The sequence below is a fragment of the Equus asinus genome, chromosome 3, assembly GCF_041296235.1.
Source record: "Equus asinus isolate D_3611 breed Donkey chromosome 3, EquAss-T2T_v2, whole genome shotgun sequence".
Taxonomy (NCBI): domain Eukaryota; kingdom Metazoa; phylum Chordata; class Mammalia; order Perissodactyla; family Equidae; genus Equus; species Equus asinus.
In genome coordinates this window covers 137265781-137282039 of record NC_091792.1, presented here as the reverse complement: position 1 = coordinate 137282039, position 16259 = coordinate 137265781, and the positions used below count along the sequence as shown (strand labels likewise).

The following is a 16259-nucleotide window of genomic DNA, read 5'->3' as shown; positions in this document are numbered from 1 at the left end:
AGGTTGGCATGTTGACGAATAGAGTTGACAGATCTGACAGATCATAAACAAAATTAATTACATTAAGGATTAAATATTGAATGCTGTTTGGCTGATTCTTTTTATAATTATAATAGAATTTTTATGTAATGTAGTCAATTAAATAAGATCAAGCATTTGGCGTTATTCCATACTTGTGGAAATTTACGATTTGCATACCAGAAAGAATACAGTAATAGCCTCAAAGAAGTGGAGCAATGTTTATATACATGTGTGTATATATATATATATATATATACACTAGAAATTTTTCTAATATAACAACTTTAATAGCAGAGAATTCTCTTCCAGAATGCTATGGTTTTGCCATAAATATTTTAACCTGCATATGTGAAAGAAAAAGAAAAGATTCTCACTCTTTCTAACCAGTGCCTCCAAAAAGCCAATTTGCTTCTTTTGAAACAGTCACAAATTTCTTTGTTGAAATTTCTTTTTACAAATGTGTTCTTTTGTATACAATACAATGTTTTAAAAGAATTTAAGTCAATCTACTTTGGGTAAAACCTTACTAAATAGGTATTACATAGACTTGAGCAAGCCACTTGTCCAACAGCCTTATTAGAGTTGATGAATGCTATTGTGATTATGAAAATCATTAATGCTATTAAAAATAATGATGCCACTGATACTAGTCTTCATCACTGAAACCATTTTCAAGGGCTAAAAATGAGGCAAAGCATAACGTGAGCCCACTTCTGCTTAGTGGGTTCACAATCTAAATTACTATCTTGCTCAATCTCCCATTTTAAAACTGCAAACTCTTGTATAAGTCACTTATGGAGATTGTTAAGTATAATGATCCCTTCCTCTTGTTTTCATAATGGGCGTAAAATAATTATCTAAAATTCTTTACATATATAATGAAGAAAATTGGGGTTGGGTATGGTAAGGAAAGAAGGTATCCTATTTTCCTCACTTTAAAAAAGAGGTTTTATAAATTTAAATGCTCATTGCTTTGTTCATCTCCTCATCTCTTTCTTACCTCACACTGTATCTTTCAATTCAGATGTCATGCTTTTCAAAAAGCTGTCTGTTTTAAAACTCCTCCTCTTCCAGTATGATCTGGAAGCACTCAAATCACCCCTGAAATTTTGTGTCTTTAAATGTTTCCTAAAATACGCCATTGGCTGATGTTGAAAGAAAACTGAACCCCGCTCCTCACCCTTAAGTCTTAATGTCAGTTCCTATTTTGCCAACCTTCATTTTTATTTGAGCAGACAACTTGTCTACTGGATCCTGTTAAAGATAATGTGAAAATGACAAACAATTTATCTTCTTCCAAAGTGCATGGTTGTGAGAGGGGGAAAGAGGACAGAGACTGTACAAGGGGAAGAGAGCTAGAGTAAAATCTCCTTGATAAAAGTCTTACTTAGTCCTTAGTTTCATTGACACCAGCTCTCATGTGACTGAGGAACTGATTTTTAAAATTTTATCAATTTAAATTTAAATAGCCAAATTTATCTAGTGGTTACCAAATTAGACAGTGCAGACTTGGATACTCATGTTTTCATTTAACTTTAAAAGGAAAAGATTAAATATTTTCAATTTAGCCTTTGAAGTAGACCCCACAGAATAAAACTGGTCATCATTCTTTTGGAGAATCAGTGTTCCTTTTGTTAATTCCAGATGACTTCTCTCGGCTCCTGTGTTTTTAACTTCCTCCCTCATTAAATATAGTTAAAATATATCCTGCAAATTGGGATTATACTCATGTCTGTGTATGTGTATATACAGCCGGCCCGTTTTAGCCAAGGTTTCCTCATCTGTGGCTTCAACCACCCATGGATTGACAGACTTATGACGGTTTCATCTGGTTTTTCCCTGTCTTTAGTCCCTAAATAATACAGTATAACAACTATTTACTTAGCATTTGTATTGTATTAGCTGTTATAAGAAGTCTACAGATGATTTAAAGTATACAGGAGGATGTGCATAGGTTATATGCCATTTTGTATAAGAGACAAGTATCATGGATTTTGGTATCCACTGGGCTCCTGGAACCAGTCCCGTGCAGGTACCAAGAGACGACTGTAGGTGTCATATGTGTTTATATACACACACAACTTTTCTTTATTTGTGAAATTTCAATAACTATATATAAAAATATTTTATGTGATATTAGCCATGAAGCTGTTCTTAACACTTCTCTGTTGTGATGGTTAAGGCCATGGCTTTAGAGTCAAATAGGCATGGGATCAAGTTCTAATTCTGTGACCAGCTGAGTGACCTTGGGCAAATAATTAAGCTTCTCAAGTCTTCAATTTCTTCATCAGTAAATAGAGATAATAATGCTTCATACATTCTAGAATCCTGGTGAAGTTTAAATGAGCTACTAATATAAAGTATGGAGTATTGTGTTTCTCAGTGTTTGTTCAGTAAATGTCAGCCAGTCTTATTCTGACTGTGGCATAAGGGGTCATGTGAGTACAGCCTGTCCTCAAAAGGAACTTTTATTTTTGGTTGGCTAACTATAGATAATTTCCAACCCAGCGGAGTATAAACAGTGCCAGTGGGCTTTACCACTTCTTCCTCCACTGGCCACACAAAAATATGGAGTGACCTTACAGAGTGTCTTAGTACAACAACCATCTTGTACAGTTTGGAGTAGATGATACTATTTTCAAGTGTTGAAAGGATTGTCCCAAGGAGGGAGAAATAAATTTAATGCAATGATGCTTCCTCTTGAGCTTCTAGTTTTCACTTTTAATAGTAAAATTGTCAAGCCACGTACCTGTTGACTTTAAGATGGGGCCAATTTCTTTCTTAGAGCCAAACAAAAGGAATGATCCTTGTAATCTGAGAGGCCTTTATCTGTGATCTTATAAATCACCACGTCAGCTGAAAGAGAAGGAGCTGACATTACCAATGGGGATGAAGAAAAAATGACTAACGCTAAAATACATATAGTAAGTTCTTCATTCCCTGCCCCCCAACTACTATCACTAATGTCAATGCCCGAGGAGGGCAGTTGTCCCACTCTTTTTTTGATGAACAATCCCCAGACGTCAAACTGCCACTCCGAACTTCCTAAGATGTTCGCTTCATCGCACTTCAGCTGTCTGCGAAGTTGGAAGAGCTGAGATGTGTGCTAGCCTGTGCTTCTTCCATCCACGTAGGTCCTACGTGGATGGAAATTGTACTTGGCAATTCTTTTTTTAAGTAAATCTAAGAAATAAAGTGTTCATTTACTTTGAAATCTGGTTATGATATTTTGCCTTTCCAAAGTGAGCCATGGTGTGCCTAGGGATCTGTCGCATCTGTAACCTAGACTGAATTAAGAAATAGAGAGAAAGAAACATCCAAGTGGAAGATACTATGGAGACTGATAATGATGATGAATAATGTCGTTCATAAAGTGTAATACTTTGTTAATTATAGGCAAAACCTGTTCTTAACGTAAGTATTACACAATTGTCAAAAAACAGCATGCTCGTATCTGGGCCTCACATATACAGTCTTACATTTTGTTATGGGCCTTACAAGAAAAGCAAATTAAAGCCAGCTCAGGGAAAAAACATGTAGGAGTTTTATTTTTGTATTTCTTTACAGGAAAGAAAATATTTTAAGAGTTTTGAAAAACACCTTCAATTTAAGGTTTTTGCCCAGTAGTGGTGATCCTTAAAAAACAGTCTAAGGTTGGAAGATCTAGTTCATTGTAGATTAAATAGAAGATTGGGATAAAATTGAAACAAAAAAACACAACTGCAATGCCCACCAAATGTTTAGAAGAGAGTGTTCTGTGTGGGCGTACATTCACAGTTTGCAACATCCCCAAAATGTGTAAGTCTGGAAACTAGAAAAGGAAAAAGAATGCTAGGTTAGTAGCTATTTGGATAAAATGTACACATGGGCAATGAGAAATCTTACACTAGGCCTAGGTGATATTTTACAATATCAGTAGGGTTATTTAAAATGGTAGTAAACGGATCAGCTCTATTTAGAAAAACAATCGTAATGGGAAAAACGTTCTGCTACCTGCTTAGATTGAAATAAAAACCCTCAGCAGGATTATTGATTCTCATAATCTATAATTACTCATAGTCTTTTTGTAAAATGTCCATTTAAAATCTCATTAAGAATAACTGTGCATTTTGCCTTTATATGAATTATCTCAAATTATAAGAATTTGAAAGCTATAGAATTTAGCCCACCGTAGGAAAGGATGCTCTGAAGTACTCATGTTTTCACCTGCAATACTCTGGCTGTTTCAGCTGTGTGCCTCCGAGCAGACACCGTGACCCATGACAGCTTTGTGGTAGCTGTGCTGTGATATGAATAAGCAGACATTCAGAAGGAGATGGAAAGAAGTAAATTCATTTGATTTTAGTTTGTTTTGTACTGTAAAAATTTGATTCCCAGCTTTTAAGAGTAAGAATAGAGTAGGCAAACAGAAATTCAAATTGGGAAGGATAGATTATAAAAAACAAATGTGTATGAAACTCAAAGATCAGCTTTCCAACGTGCCCGTCTAAATGCATGAAAGATATGTAAATACCATAAATTTCTACTTAGTTATTGGAAAATAATTCATAGGTTGACATGGCCCTGCTACCATTTAAATTTTTGCATTTGTGTTTGGACTATTTGTGCAATGTTTTGGTGGACGGCAAAGCATATGCACTTGGAAAATGTAGAAAGAAACTATTATCCTTTATTAAAAACAGATAAAAGATTAAAATGATAGTTTTTAAATCATACAGATATGTTCAAAGTCATCACCAAAATTGGCTTCAGAAAGCTAAAACATCTCAATATATAGATTTTGTGCTGTCCAATACAGCAGCTACTAGCCAAGTGTGACAATTAAGCAATTGATATGTTGCTAGTCCAAATTGAGATATACCGTAATACACATCAGATTTAGAAGACTTGGTACAAATACAAAGTATGGAAAATATCTCATTAATACTTTCTTATTGATTATATATTGAGAATAGTATTTTGGATATATTGGGTTGAATAAAACACATTATTAGAATTAACATCGCTTGTTTCCTTTTATTTTTTAAAATCTGACTACAAGGACATTTTAAATCATGTTTATGGCTTGTATGTGTGATCTGCATTATATTTCTATTGGTCAGCATTGATGCAGACCATGTTTATCTTTAAACACGAAAGAAAAATTCTGTAATTTACGGATAAACAATGAGGCAAGTGTATGTTTATGTTCATTTCCTCTTGCTGCTTTAGCGAAATTTACCACAAATGCAGAGCCCTAATACAACACAAATTTATTATCGTACAGTTCCGGAGGTCAGAAGTCCAAAGTGGATCTCACTGGGCTAACATCAAAGTATCAGCAAGGCTGCATTCCTTTTACAGGCTCTAGGGCAGAATCCTTTTTCTTGCCTTTTCCGGTTTCTGGAGGCCTCCCTCCCACATGTTTTCACTAGTGGCCCCATTCCTGCATCTTCAAAGCACGATTGAGCCAAACACTTCTAAGGACGCCATCTCTTCAATTCTCTCTCTGCCTCCTGCTTCCACTTCTGAGGACCCTATAATTACATTGGGTCCATCTGGGTAATCCAGGATAATCTCCCCAGCTCAAGGTCAAGTGATCTGCCCCTTTCATCTTCCCCTTGCCATGTAACCTAAGATATTCAGAGATTCCTGGCATTAGGACATAGACATCATTGGGTGGCCATTATTCTGCTTACTATGATGTGTATTTATATGTTTATATTTAATGTAATATTTAAATATATATTAAAAAACTCTATCTATCTTTGTCCTCTCCATTTCACACAAAAATATCAGTGTTTATCTTCTGACTTTTTCCTTTGAGAACTAATTTTTCTTATCAGTTAAGTCTCCTAAAAGCTTCAGATAGTTTTCATCTCACCTAAATGGTCAGAGTCAAAATCCAATACATGATGACATGGACAAACTAAGTTGTTCATTTTAAGGTATGCCTTTTTTTTTTTTTTTTGGTGAGGAAGATTGGCCCTGAGCTAACCTCTGTTGCCAATCTTCCTCTTTTTGTTTTCCCTCCCTAAGGCCCCTGTACATAGTTGTATATACTAGTTTTAAGTCATTCTAGTTATTCTATGTGGGATTTTGCCACAGCATGGCCTGATGAGCCCTGTGTAGCATCCAGGATCCGAACTGGTGAACCCCAGGCAGGGGAAGTGGAGCATGTGAACTTAACCACTGTGCCACCAGGCCAGCCCCCAAAGTTGTTCATTTTAATTTGGTGGTTCTAATTAGGGCAACACCCCTCAGAATTTGCAATTATTTTTTATGTTTCTCAGGTAGATTAACAGCTGACACAGCAGCCATATCAGAAAGAAAAGGATGTGAATCCCAGTGGGTGAACACATTTTTCAGCATGGATAGAGTGAGTAGAACCTTCGTGAAAAAGAAAAGGCTTTGAAACAAAGGCAAGTAAAGGAAAGAGGAAAAGTCCTTTTCCACTTCTCCAAGAGACTTTGCTGGTTTAGCACACCTGCCCGGACCTTTGGAGATTACCTGGGGAGATGGTACTGTTCGTGGAAAAGTGAGTTTCTCAAGAAACTGTAGACACGCAGCCGAGACTTTTGCTAACATCTTTCACCTTGTCAGACGCTTGAAAAATTCAGTCTTATTTTTAAAGTATAATTGATTAGACACAGTTTTCACCATTGCTTTTTCTAATATTGGAGGATAACAAAGCTTAATTATATGAGAATTGATGAGAGGAGTAGGGCTTAGGAGTCAGAATTGTCTGTAGCATTTTACACAAAATGGCTCAAAGACTTCTTCCAAGGTAGTAATCCATGGTTTTAAATTAAATCATCTTTTAAGATTATACTCTGAATTGGAGTATTTCAATTGTTTTCTTCTTTCTAGTAACAAAAATGAGTTAACTAGACTTCAAAAACTGTTAATTTATCCTAGCTTTAGACAAAGCTAAATTGGCTACTAATTGCCACAGAGATATAATAATAAATTCAGTGAACTCTAAATATAGTGATTTAAACACAGGCTGAGTGTTTTCTTCCTTTCTTTTTCTTTTTTTATTCATACTAGTGCAATTAAAATCAACTTTATTTCTAAAAGCTTTGCATTATTTCCATGTAGGTAATTTTTATGGGAAAATTTACCTGCTATCCATAGATGTAATAAAATTTAATGACTGAGGAAGGCAAATGAATTTGTTTTATAATTCTATAATTTATGTCATTCTTTTCTCATTTTATAAATGATTATTTTTAAAAATTATACAATTAATATTAGTAATAAGCTGTGATATGGAAGGAAAAGATTTTTGCTTTAAATTCAGTCCATAATAATTTCAATCCCAGGTTGATGAAGCTTTTGTTAGATTTTAAAAGGCATTTAATATAGGAGATGTGTTTTCATAGCTTTAGAGTTTAGACTATGCCTAGATTATTTAGAAAATATAAGTGTAGATGGTAGGAAAGCAAATTCAAATGTTCATTCATCAGGTGAAATTCTTAAAACTGAGGGTGAGAACAGGCCAAATCTTGAGGCATTCATCAAGAAAAAGTCTCTATATATTTAAAGACAGTGACTGAAATTACACCAAAATAGCTATTTATTTAGACATTTATGTCTCAGAGACACATGCCTACACAAGTTGTTTTTCTAAAATCATGCAGATAATGTTGAACTCTTTCCTCAGTACAGCTCTGCATTACCATAGCGTGTTGGAGGTGATAATATATGCTGAATGATATATTTGTAATCAAGACATTTTTAAAGGACATTTAATAAAGGAAAGTCGGCAGGCCAAATAAATGATTTGTGTTTTTTCCTTATTTTTATTGGGGGATGGAAGACAGAAATAATCATAAAGTACTTGAAGATGTTTAAAATTTCTTTTTTAGTGGAGGATTAGGCCAATAAAAATAAACCTCTAAAAGGACAAAAAGTGATAATTAAATAAAATATAATGAACAATTCAGTAGTACTTAGTACCTGGTACTAAGCACAATGGGAAATCACAGTAGGGAATTACAAAGTTTGTCAGCGGAAGTCTGGACTATTTCACAAAGAATATGATCTTTGAAATAGACTTTCAAGGTAAAATAGGAGTCGGTCTGATTGAGATTAAGGCGAGCATTTTATGCTAGGGAAGCAGCCTGGACAAACAGATGAGCATGGTAGATGACAACCATAAGGTGAAGGTGGTAATAGTGATCTCTGGGCTGTGGCATGCCATTGAAGAAATTCAAGAGATATTAATTAGTTGGATAACTTTATCAGATTTGTATATTTTCATATTAGAGTTGTACAGGATAGATGAGGGGTGGGAATGGGAAAGGTGATGATTAATATTTTTTGTGATTATCTGGCCAAGATGTAGTGAGAGCTTGATGCAATAGCCGAGGACAAGGAGTGAAAGGATGCACTAGAATAGTGCTTCTCAAAATGTGGTCCTTGGATCGGAAGCATTATCACCCAGCAACTTGTAAAAATTGCCAATAGTCTAGGGACCCATCCCAAACCTATTGAATCAAAACCTTTGAGGTGGGGTCCAGTAATCTATTTTTTTTGGCTTAATTGAGGCATAATTGATATACAAAAATTGCACACATTCAATGTATGCAACTTACTGAGTTTGAACATATACATACACGTGTGGTACCATCACCACAACCAAGTACCAACATATTTATCGCCTCTAGCAACCTATGTTTTAACATGTCCTCCTGGAAATCTGAGGCACACTAATATTTGAAAACACCTGCCTCAGAGATACATTTCCAGAGTTGAACCCCCAGAATTAAGGAATTGATTGGATTTGGGGGTAAGGAAGATGGAAGAATCAGAAACAGCTAAAATTTCTATTGCAGGCAACTAGATGGAGAGTGGTATCATTAAGTGAGATAGCATATATGAGGGGAGAGTTAGGCCAAAAAGGGTACTTCTGAAAATATTTAATTGGCAAGGAAACAGGCATTACAAACAAAATTATAATTCTCTGGTCAAATGTCAGGAATTGATCTTTATCAGACCAAGTTTTGGTCCTCATTGGACCAGAAAATCTGTTATTAATTTGTCTGCAGGTTTTCTTTGCACAGAAGGAGCCTGGAAAGAGACTGGAACACCGTTAGAATGTGTGGTGTAGAGGAAAAAACCTTGGGCTTGGGGTCAGAGGATGTGAACTATGATAATTGTCTAGAACATCTCTATCACTACCTAGCTGTGAACAGTAGCTCTGTTACCTTTGGAAAATCACTTAACTTCTCAGAGCTTTAAGTTCTTATTTGTTTTGGTATTTTTCCTCCCATCAGGACAATGGAAATATTGTCTTTCATAATTATTATGTTAAAATAGTGTGTAAAAATATAGCACAGTCATGGCAATAGGAGGCACTTAAAAATTTTAAATTCTCTCCTTCTTGGCTGTTTGCTGATTACACATCATTTCCTTTGCATCATCCAAAAATTTGGCTGAGATTTAACGAATTTGGGGAGGGGATGGAGGAAAGGGAAAAACATTTCTCATGATATTTTCAAACATGTAGAGGAAATCAAGACCAAATAGTTACCTGGAAATTTATTTGAATAATGCATCCCTAATATAGCCTTATGCAGTTAGTTTCTTAGAGAAAATTCTTGAGCAATACATATGAAAATATTTACTAAGGGATTACAGGAAAAAAATGGCTAAGGTTCTTTTGGAAGGACATGGGACCAAAAGATATATTGCATTTCAAATATAAAATAGCAATGCACTATAATGTTTTGCTATCAGCTACACCAATTAATGCAGATGATGCTAATTAAAAGTAAATTTAGAGAGTGATTAGGTTCTCTCACCATTGTTAGGGAGAATTGATTCTTCTATAGATCTAATATGTTAAAGTAAGAAGTTAATGATATATTGATGTATTTTAAAGCACCTAATTTAGATTATAATTCTGAGGGAAACATTTGTGTTAATACTGAATATTAAATGACAAACGTTTTCTCTTGGAAAAAGAATGGCATCATTTGTGTAACCCTAAAGCAACGCACATGTTGCTGTTTCAAATAAATTATTGTGTATGACTGTATAATCTCAATTTTAGTATTATAAAACTTATAATACAAGAATTCTACTGCACATGTGCTCATTTATATGGCAGTATACAGCTGTGTGTGGCATAATAACTTTATTGAACAAAATTATGTGCTGTAGAACTTGCTGCAAAAATTTCATGGCCCCATCTGGACTAGCTTTGCGACTGAGAAGGCTGAAGTGGGCAAAGATTTTACAGAATTACAGAAAACAGCAGTAGGTTTCTGCTGTCAATTTTAACATTCAGAAAATAAGGTCAGTAGGTATTCAAGCTAGAAGGATGTCTTTTTCAGACTCAAAAGAGGTTCCAATTTGGAACAAAGACACTTTCACTAAATGAAGGCCCTCAAATATAGAGAGACATCTAGTTCACATGTGAATGTATTGGCCTTCACTTACAATGTTCCTAAAATCTTATGTCTTAAACCCAATAAACCACTTGGTTCTTATATTTCACCAACATAGGAAGTTAAAATATCTGTCACCCTGGAAAATTATTTTCTAAGGCCTTAAATTTGACTGACATTATATGAATTAATTATTCTATTTGATTTTGTGTTTGTTTTGTTTTTTTTGAGATTGCCACCTTAGCTAACATCTGTTGCCAATCTTCCTTTTTTCTTCTTCTTCTTCTCCCCAAAGCCCACCAGTACATAGTTTGATATTCTAGTTGTGAGTGCCTCTGGTTGTGCTATATGGGACGCCGCCTCAACATGGCCTGATGAGCGGTGCCAGGATCCAAACCTGTGAAACCCTGGCCCGCCAAAGCAGAGCGCAGGAACTTAACCACTCGGCAACAGGGCCGGCCCCTACACTATTTGTTTTTTGTGAGGAAAAGACTGAAATAAGTCTGAGGTAGATTAAGTGGCAGGACACAACCATTCATTGCTTTCTTCTAATATCTTCCATCTTAGTTTCTTTTCCTCCTATCCTTCTAATCTCTTTGCCTCCCTTCTTCTCTTCATCCGAAACAAAACATGTGACAAAAAAGAAAAGAAAAAGAAACAGCACAAGGTCCATCTATATAAAATCTAATAAAACTGAGTTTGGAACAAGAAAACTGTGTGTTCCAAAAGGGTAGTTCTTCGTTTTTCTAGTAAAATGGTAACAAAACAGAGGTGCTATTATTATTGTCTTCAGTGTTGACTAATCTTTATACTGAGATGGTATAGTTTATGTATTTTTCGATCTGTGTATACACACACATACACACTTTTAAAAAGATCGTGAAATTTCAGAAAATATATTAATTAGATGGTGAAGACTGTGAGTGGTGGCAGTGTAGACAAAAGTATGTTATAGAAATATGTGTGTCTAATAATTATTTAAATCCAATGTAAGCTATTATTTTCAAGGATTGTAGTTAAGGGCAAGTTGGCTAGATATTAAACCACCTACAACAAAGCCTATGAGTTAACAAAAAGTCATGAAATATCCCACAGTTTGACTCATTAAGAAATATTAGCGGCCAGCCTGGTGGCACAGCGATTAAGTGCACATGTTGTGCTTTGGTGGCCCGGGGTTCGCCAGTTTGGATCCCGGCTACTGACATGGCACCACTTGCCAAGCCATGCTCTGGCAGGCGTCCCACCTATAAAGTAGAGGAAGATGGGCATGAATGTTAGCTCAGGGCCAGTCTTCCTCAGCAAAAAGAGGAGGATTGGCAGCAGATGTTAGCTCAGGGCTAATTTTCCTCAAAAAAAAAAAGAAAGAAAGAAATATTAGATTAGGCAAAGCCAGGTAATATATTTTGATCCTAAAAACAAAATAATAAGACATATATTTGTTGATATGAGTTCTGAAATTTTCTTCAGAATATATTTTAAAATTGTTTAAAATAGTTTGTTTCATAATAAAACATTAAAATATGCTTATACATACATAATTAAGATTAACAAGAGCATATTATATATACATGTACCCTCATATATATTCAGTGTACCGTTACACTCATATATATGGGGAGTGCTTCCACTGAATTAGAATTCAAATTTTATTAATTATGTAATGGTTTTTATGTATGTAGTTACATACCTGGTATGTTTGATGAACATTATATATAGATATATATTTTATTTTTCCCAAATATATAGGGACTCGCAAACTTTTATTCAACCAAACACAGTTGCCACACATTTTTACCAGCGTGCGTTTACATTTTAAAAGGAAGTTAAAAAGCATGCCTACTAACATGGTCATTAAATCATGAGGTGAAGAAAGAGTGAGCCAAAACCTGATTATGGAGAAGCTGTTTGGAACAGTACCGATTGCGGTTATTTTTATTGTTGAGAACAGTCACACTAATGAAGAAAAAAATCCAGTAAATATTCATATTTGAGACTAGGAACAGAAATATTTACCTCTACTTCTTTGATCAACACAGTAATTATTTTCTTAACAAGTACAATATTGAAGTCCAATTAACCAATTGTATACAACAACAAAACAACAAAAGCATCATTTGGCCTGTACTACTTAAACTAATTATAAATTCCTGAAAATAACGATCAAGTATGCTGAGCCAATATGATAGAACATAGCTTCTTTTAATATGTGGAACAAGCTGCTTTGCTATTTTAAACAACAGTAGCAAACAATCCCTCCCCTGTGCCTACAAATTCTGTTCGCCTCCCTTATTTTCACCTACTAAGGAATCACTAACATACTGATAAATGGACATATTTGAAAAATATTAACCTAAAAATAGAGAGATCTTTATTTAACCCATACAGACAAAGAAAACAGGTATGATTTGGGTCAAAATTTAATTCTGGGGGTAAATTACTCTCTCAAGGGGATAAAATGATAAGCATTCAGGCACCATGTGCATTTCACAGGCAGTACGGTTCACTCAGTTCTAAATCCAGCACGTCATAGCTGTTTGAAGCAACGTGCATGATTTAATACCAGTGAAAAGCCCAGCGGTTTCACTGCACTATTGAAAGTGCTCCGGTATGTAATGTAGACCTGTTTTTGAAAGTAAATTAGCATAAATAAGCTTGCTGGAGTTATTGACTCTACTTAGATGGATCTTGAGTATAGAGGGCAATATTTTTGCAATAATATTAGCAAAACTAGTTTCTGATGCGTGACTTGAATAGGAATAGAGATACCATCCAAGAAAACTAAAAAATACACTATTTAAGCCAATAACAAAATTTCACTAAAGTTGACTATTTCTTTAAATAAAAGTATGCTTTACTAATTAATGCAAATTTGACTACAATTTTGTCATGAAATAATTATTCCTTGAAGTATTCTCAGCTCGACTTAATAGAAAAATCAAGGGGGAGAATGATGCTTGTATCTGTTATATTGATTCTGTCTATAGTTATAGCCTCAAATATTTTGACATGTGCATTCCTGTAATATCTGAAGCTCTGTTCCATTTATAATCATAATTCTCCTGCTGAGAGCACGGCTTGTGCTGAGCCAGCCTGTGCCTCTCTCCTTGAGGTCAGAAGAAAAGTAATTCATATATTTTAATTAGACTAAACTTTAGCTCTGAGTAGATGACTTTATCTTAAACCATAACACTTCCATAGATAAATGCATCCCTTTAAGAATAATAGCTATTTGCACATTATTCATTCATACGCAGCATTTTGAAAAGGCACAGTTGGTGTAGAAGAAATAAATCATGCTCGTTTAAAATTTCTTTTAAAATACTTACCACGTGTTATGTGTTTTAGCCTCTTGATCACCCCCAACCTCCCCAGCAGAAGCGTGCTCTCACTTAAATGTGCTACTTTTAAATTCTTTCTTCTTTGCAGTGTTTCCAGCAGAAGGATTTTACTTATAAAGATAACGAAAATGTACAAAGTGAATCTTAAGTAATAGCGTCTTACTCACCAAGAAACTTTTCTGTTTAGAGGGATAATGACACCTGAAAGAAGCTTCCACACTGTAAACATTTCACCACAAAAACTGCTAAAATTTTTTTTTCTTTAGAAATTGCAAGGGTCCTCTATTGGTTCTAACCTTCATTTTTTCATTGCCCAAAATATATTAAGCCAGTTTCTTCACTTTAAGTGATGCTAAATGAAATAAATTTTCTTTCTGTACACCAGTATCTGGAACCAGCGTTTTGGGTTGTAGAGACAAAAATAAGGCCATTCTCCTTAGAAGGGTGAATGTAGAAATCCTGCGACTGTATTGAAGGAGAAGAGCTGTTTTTTTGAGCTTAGAGATTTACTTTACAACTATTGAGACTACATTTCCTGTTATCTAGTGGCTGGGATAAATCTTTCACATCTGGGAAAAAAATAGCACCTTGGAGAGACACATTTAATTTCATTCCATATGTAATTGATGGTATGTACTGCATTCTACTAAGTTTTGTAGACAGCGGAGAGAAAGAGAGAGACAAATAAATAAATATGGGCTCTGGCCTAAAAAAATCGCAGGAAGAAGCCATACATGCATGTGATAAGACTCTCAAGGCAAGCCAAAATATGCTTTATGTATTAAACTATGAGGTACAGGCAACACTAAAATAAGGAGTCAGACTGATTAATAAAAATAATAAAAGCAGGGGCCAGCCCCATGGCCAAGTGGTCAAAGCTCTGCACATTCTGCTTCAGCAGCCCGGGTTCACAGGTTCCGATCCCAGGCGTGGACCTACTCTATTTGTTAGCCATGTTGTGGCAGCATCCCTCATACAAAGTAGAGGAAGACTGGCACAGATGTTAGCTCAGGGCTAATCTTCCTCAAGCAAATAAAAGAGGAAAATTGGCAACAGATGTTAGCTCAGGGTGACTCTTCCTCTCAAAAATAAAGAAATAATAATAATAAAAGTAATAATAATACTCAATATTTATGTTTGATGTATGTTCTATTACTTCAATATTTTCAACTCTCTTACGAAGTAGGAACTACATTATTCTCATGTTAAAGATAAGAAACAGAAGCTCAGAGTGATTAGTTAATTTTCGTAGGTCATGCAGCCAAATAGCTGAAACAATGAAAACCAGTCAGTCTAGCTTCAGAGCACACAGGACGACAGTGTAAGGAGTCAAAGTGAAACAAAAGACAGAAAAACAAAACAAAAATCCCTAAAATCTTCATTGGTGATTTCGCTGTGTGAAATAGTATTTCTATGAAAGCTGGGCAAGTCAAATTTCTGAGTTTAACTTCCCATTTCAAATGAGTGTGGTTAATCATATTTGGCCTGCAACTTGCAGCGTTACTTGAATTTCAAATGGTTTATCTTGTAAAAGTACTTTAGTAAAACTGCGCTACAGATGTTAGTTGTTTTATCTGTTAAAGTTTTTTGAAATGGGGAACTAAGTGTTGCTTGAGCTATTTATAATGGGAAGGTTTGAGAAGCTGGAAGCCACACTCCTTTGCATTTATTTGCTATGAGCCTCTCCCCAGTCACACGGTTTAACACGGAAAGTGATGTGGGATGAAGGAAATGCACATGAATGGAGGTGCCACAGGCAAAGCCACTTATGCAGAGGAGTAATAGCCATCTGCCTGTAATTGCATAAGGAAGTTTCTTCACTATTATATCACCTGCCCTTTCTTCAAAAAGGGATCAGCTTTGAAAGGGAAAAATCAGGTTCGAAATAGGTTTCATATTGACAAAAGTCAAACTAGGGAAGCAATGATTTACAAGGACTTTCTCTTGTACATCCTAGGATTAAAATCAATAAGATCGTAGGCTCCTATAACGTTTTAATAGTAACACATTTCACCTCCACATATTCATATAATTTTTTGTCCATTTTCAAAAGAGACTTGAGTCTAACAAATTTCTAAAGGACAAATACAACAGTGCAGAATATGTTAGGTTATCAGCATAATACGATGTCAAAGACATGTAAGATTTTCCTCACTTTGTTTGTTGACATTGTTTGATTCAGAATCAGATGAAGAACTTTAACCGTTTTACAAGTAGAAGGAGAAACTGGCCCTATGTATATATTTTTGTAAAATAAAACATAGTAAACAGGCAGTTTTGTCGTACTGTCCAATATGTTAACCGCTAGCCCACATATGATTATTATTGTAAAATTACAATTATGTATTGCATCAAGACATTTCAATCAATGACGGATCGCATATAAGATTGTGGTCCCATAAAATTAGTACCATATAGCGTATGTGTGAAGTAGGCTATGCCATTAAAGTTTGTGTAAATACACCCTATGATGTTTGCACAGTGACAAAATTGCCTAACAAAGCATTTCTCAGAAGATATCCTC

At 35.1% G+C, this 16259-nt stretch overlaps 1 protein-coding gene across 21 annotated transcripts in view; it reads left to right on the top strand.

Annotated features, from left to right (window-relative positions):
• The window catches only part of PCDH7 (protocadherin 7), a 398823-nt gene that overhangs the window by 246299 nt on the left and 136265 nt on the right, over positions 1 to 16259 (top strand). Inside the window, exon 5 of one of the 21 annotated variants that reach the window (XM_070506094.1) lies at positions 6294 to 7775. The exons of 17 other annotated variants lie outside the window; for them this stretch is intronic. Coding sequence is in view for 2 of the 4 variants with exons in the window: in XM_070506092.1 (XP_070362193.1) it covers positions 6294 to 6415 (122 nt within the window). In the remaining 2 variants the exon portion in view is untranslated. Of the gene's footprint in view, positions 1 to 6293; positions 7776 to 16259 lie in introns of those variants that run through there. 3 more of the 21 variants (XM_070506092.1, XM_070506097.1, XM_070506096.1) reach the window with 3 other exon arrangements.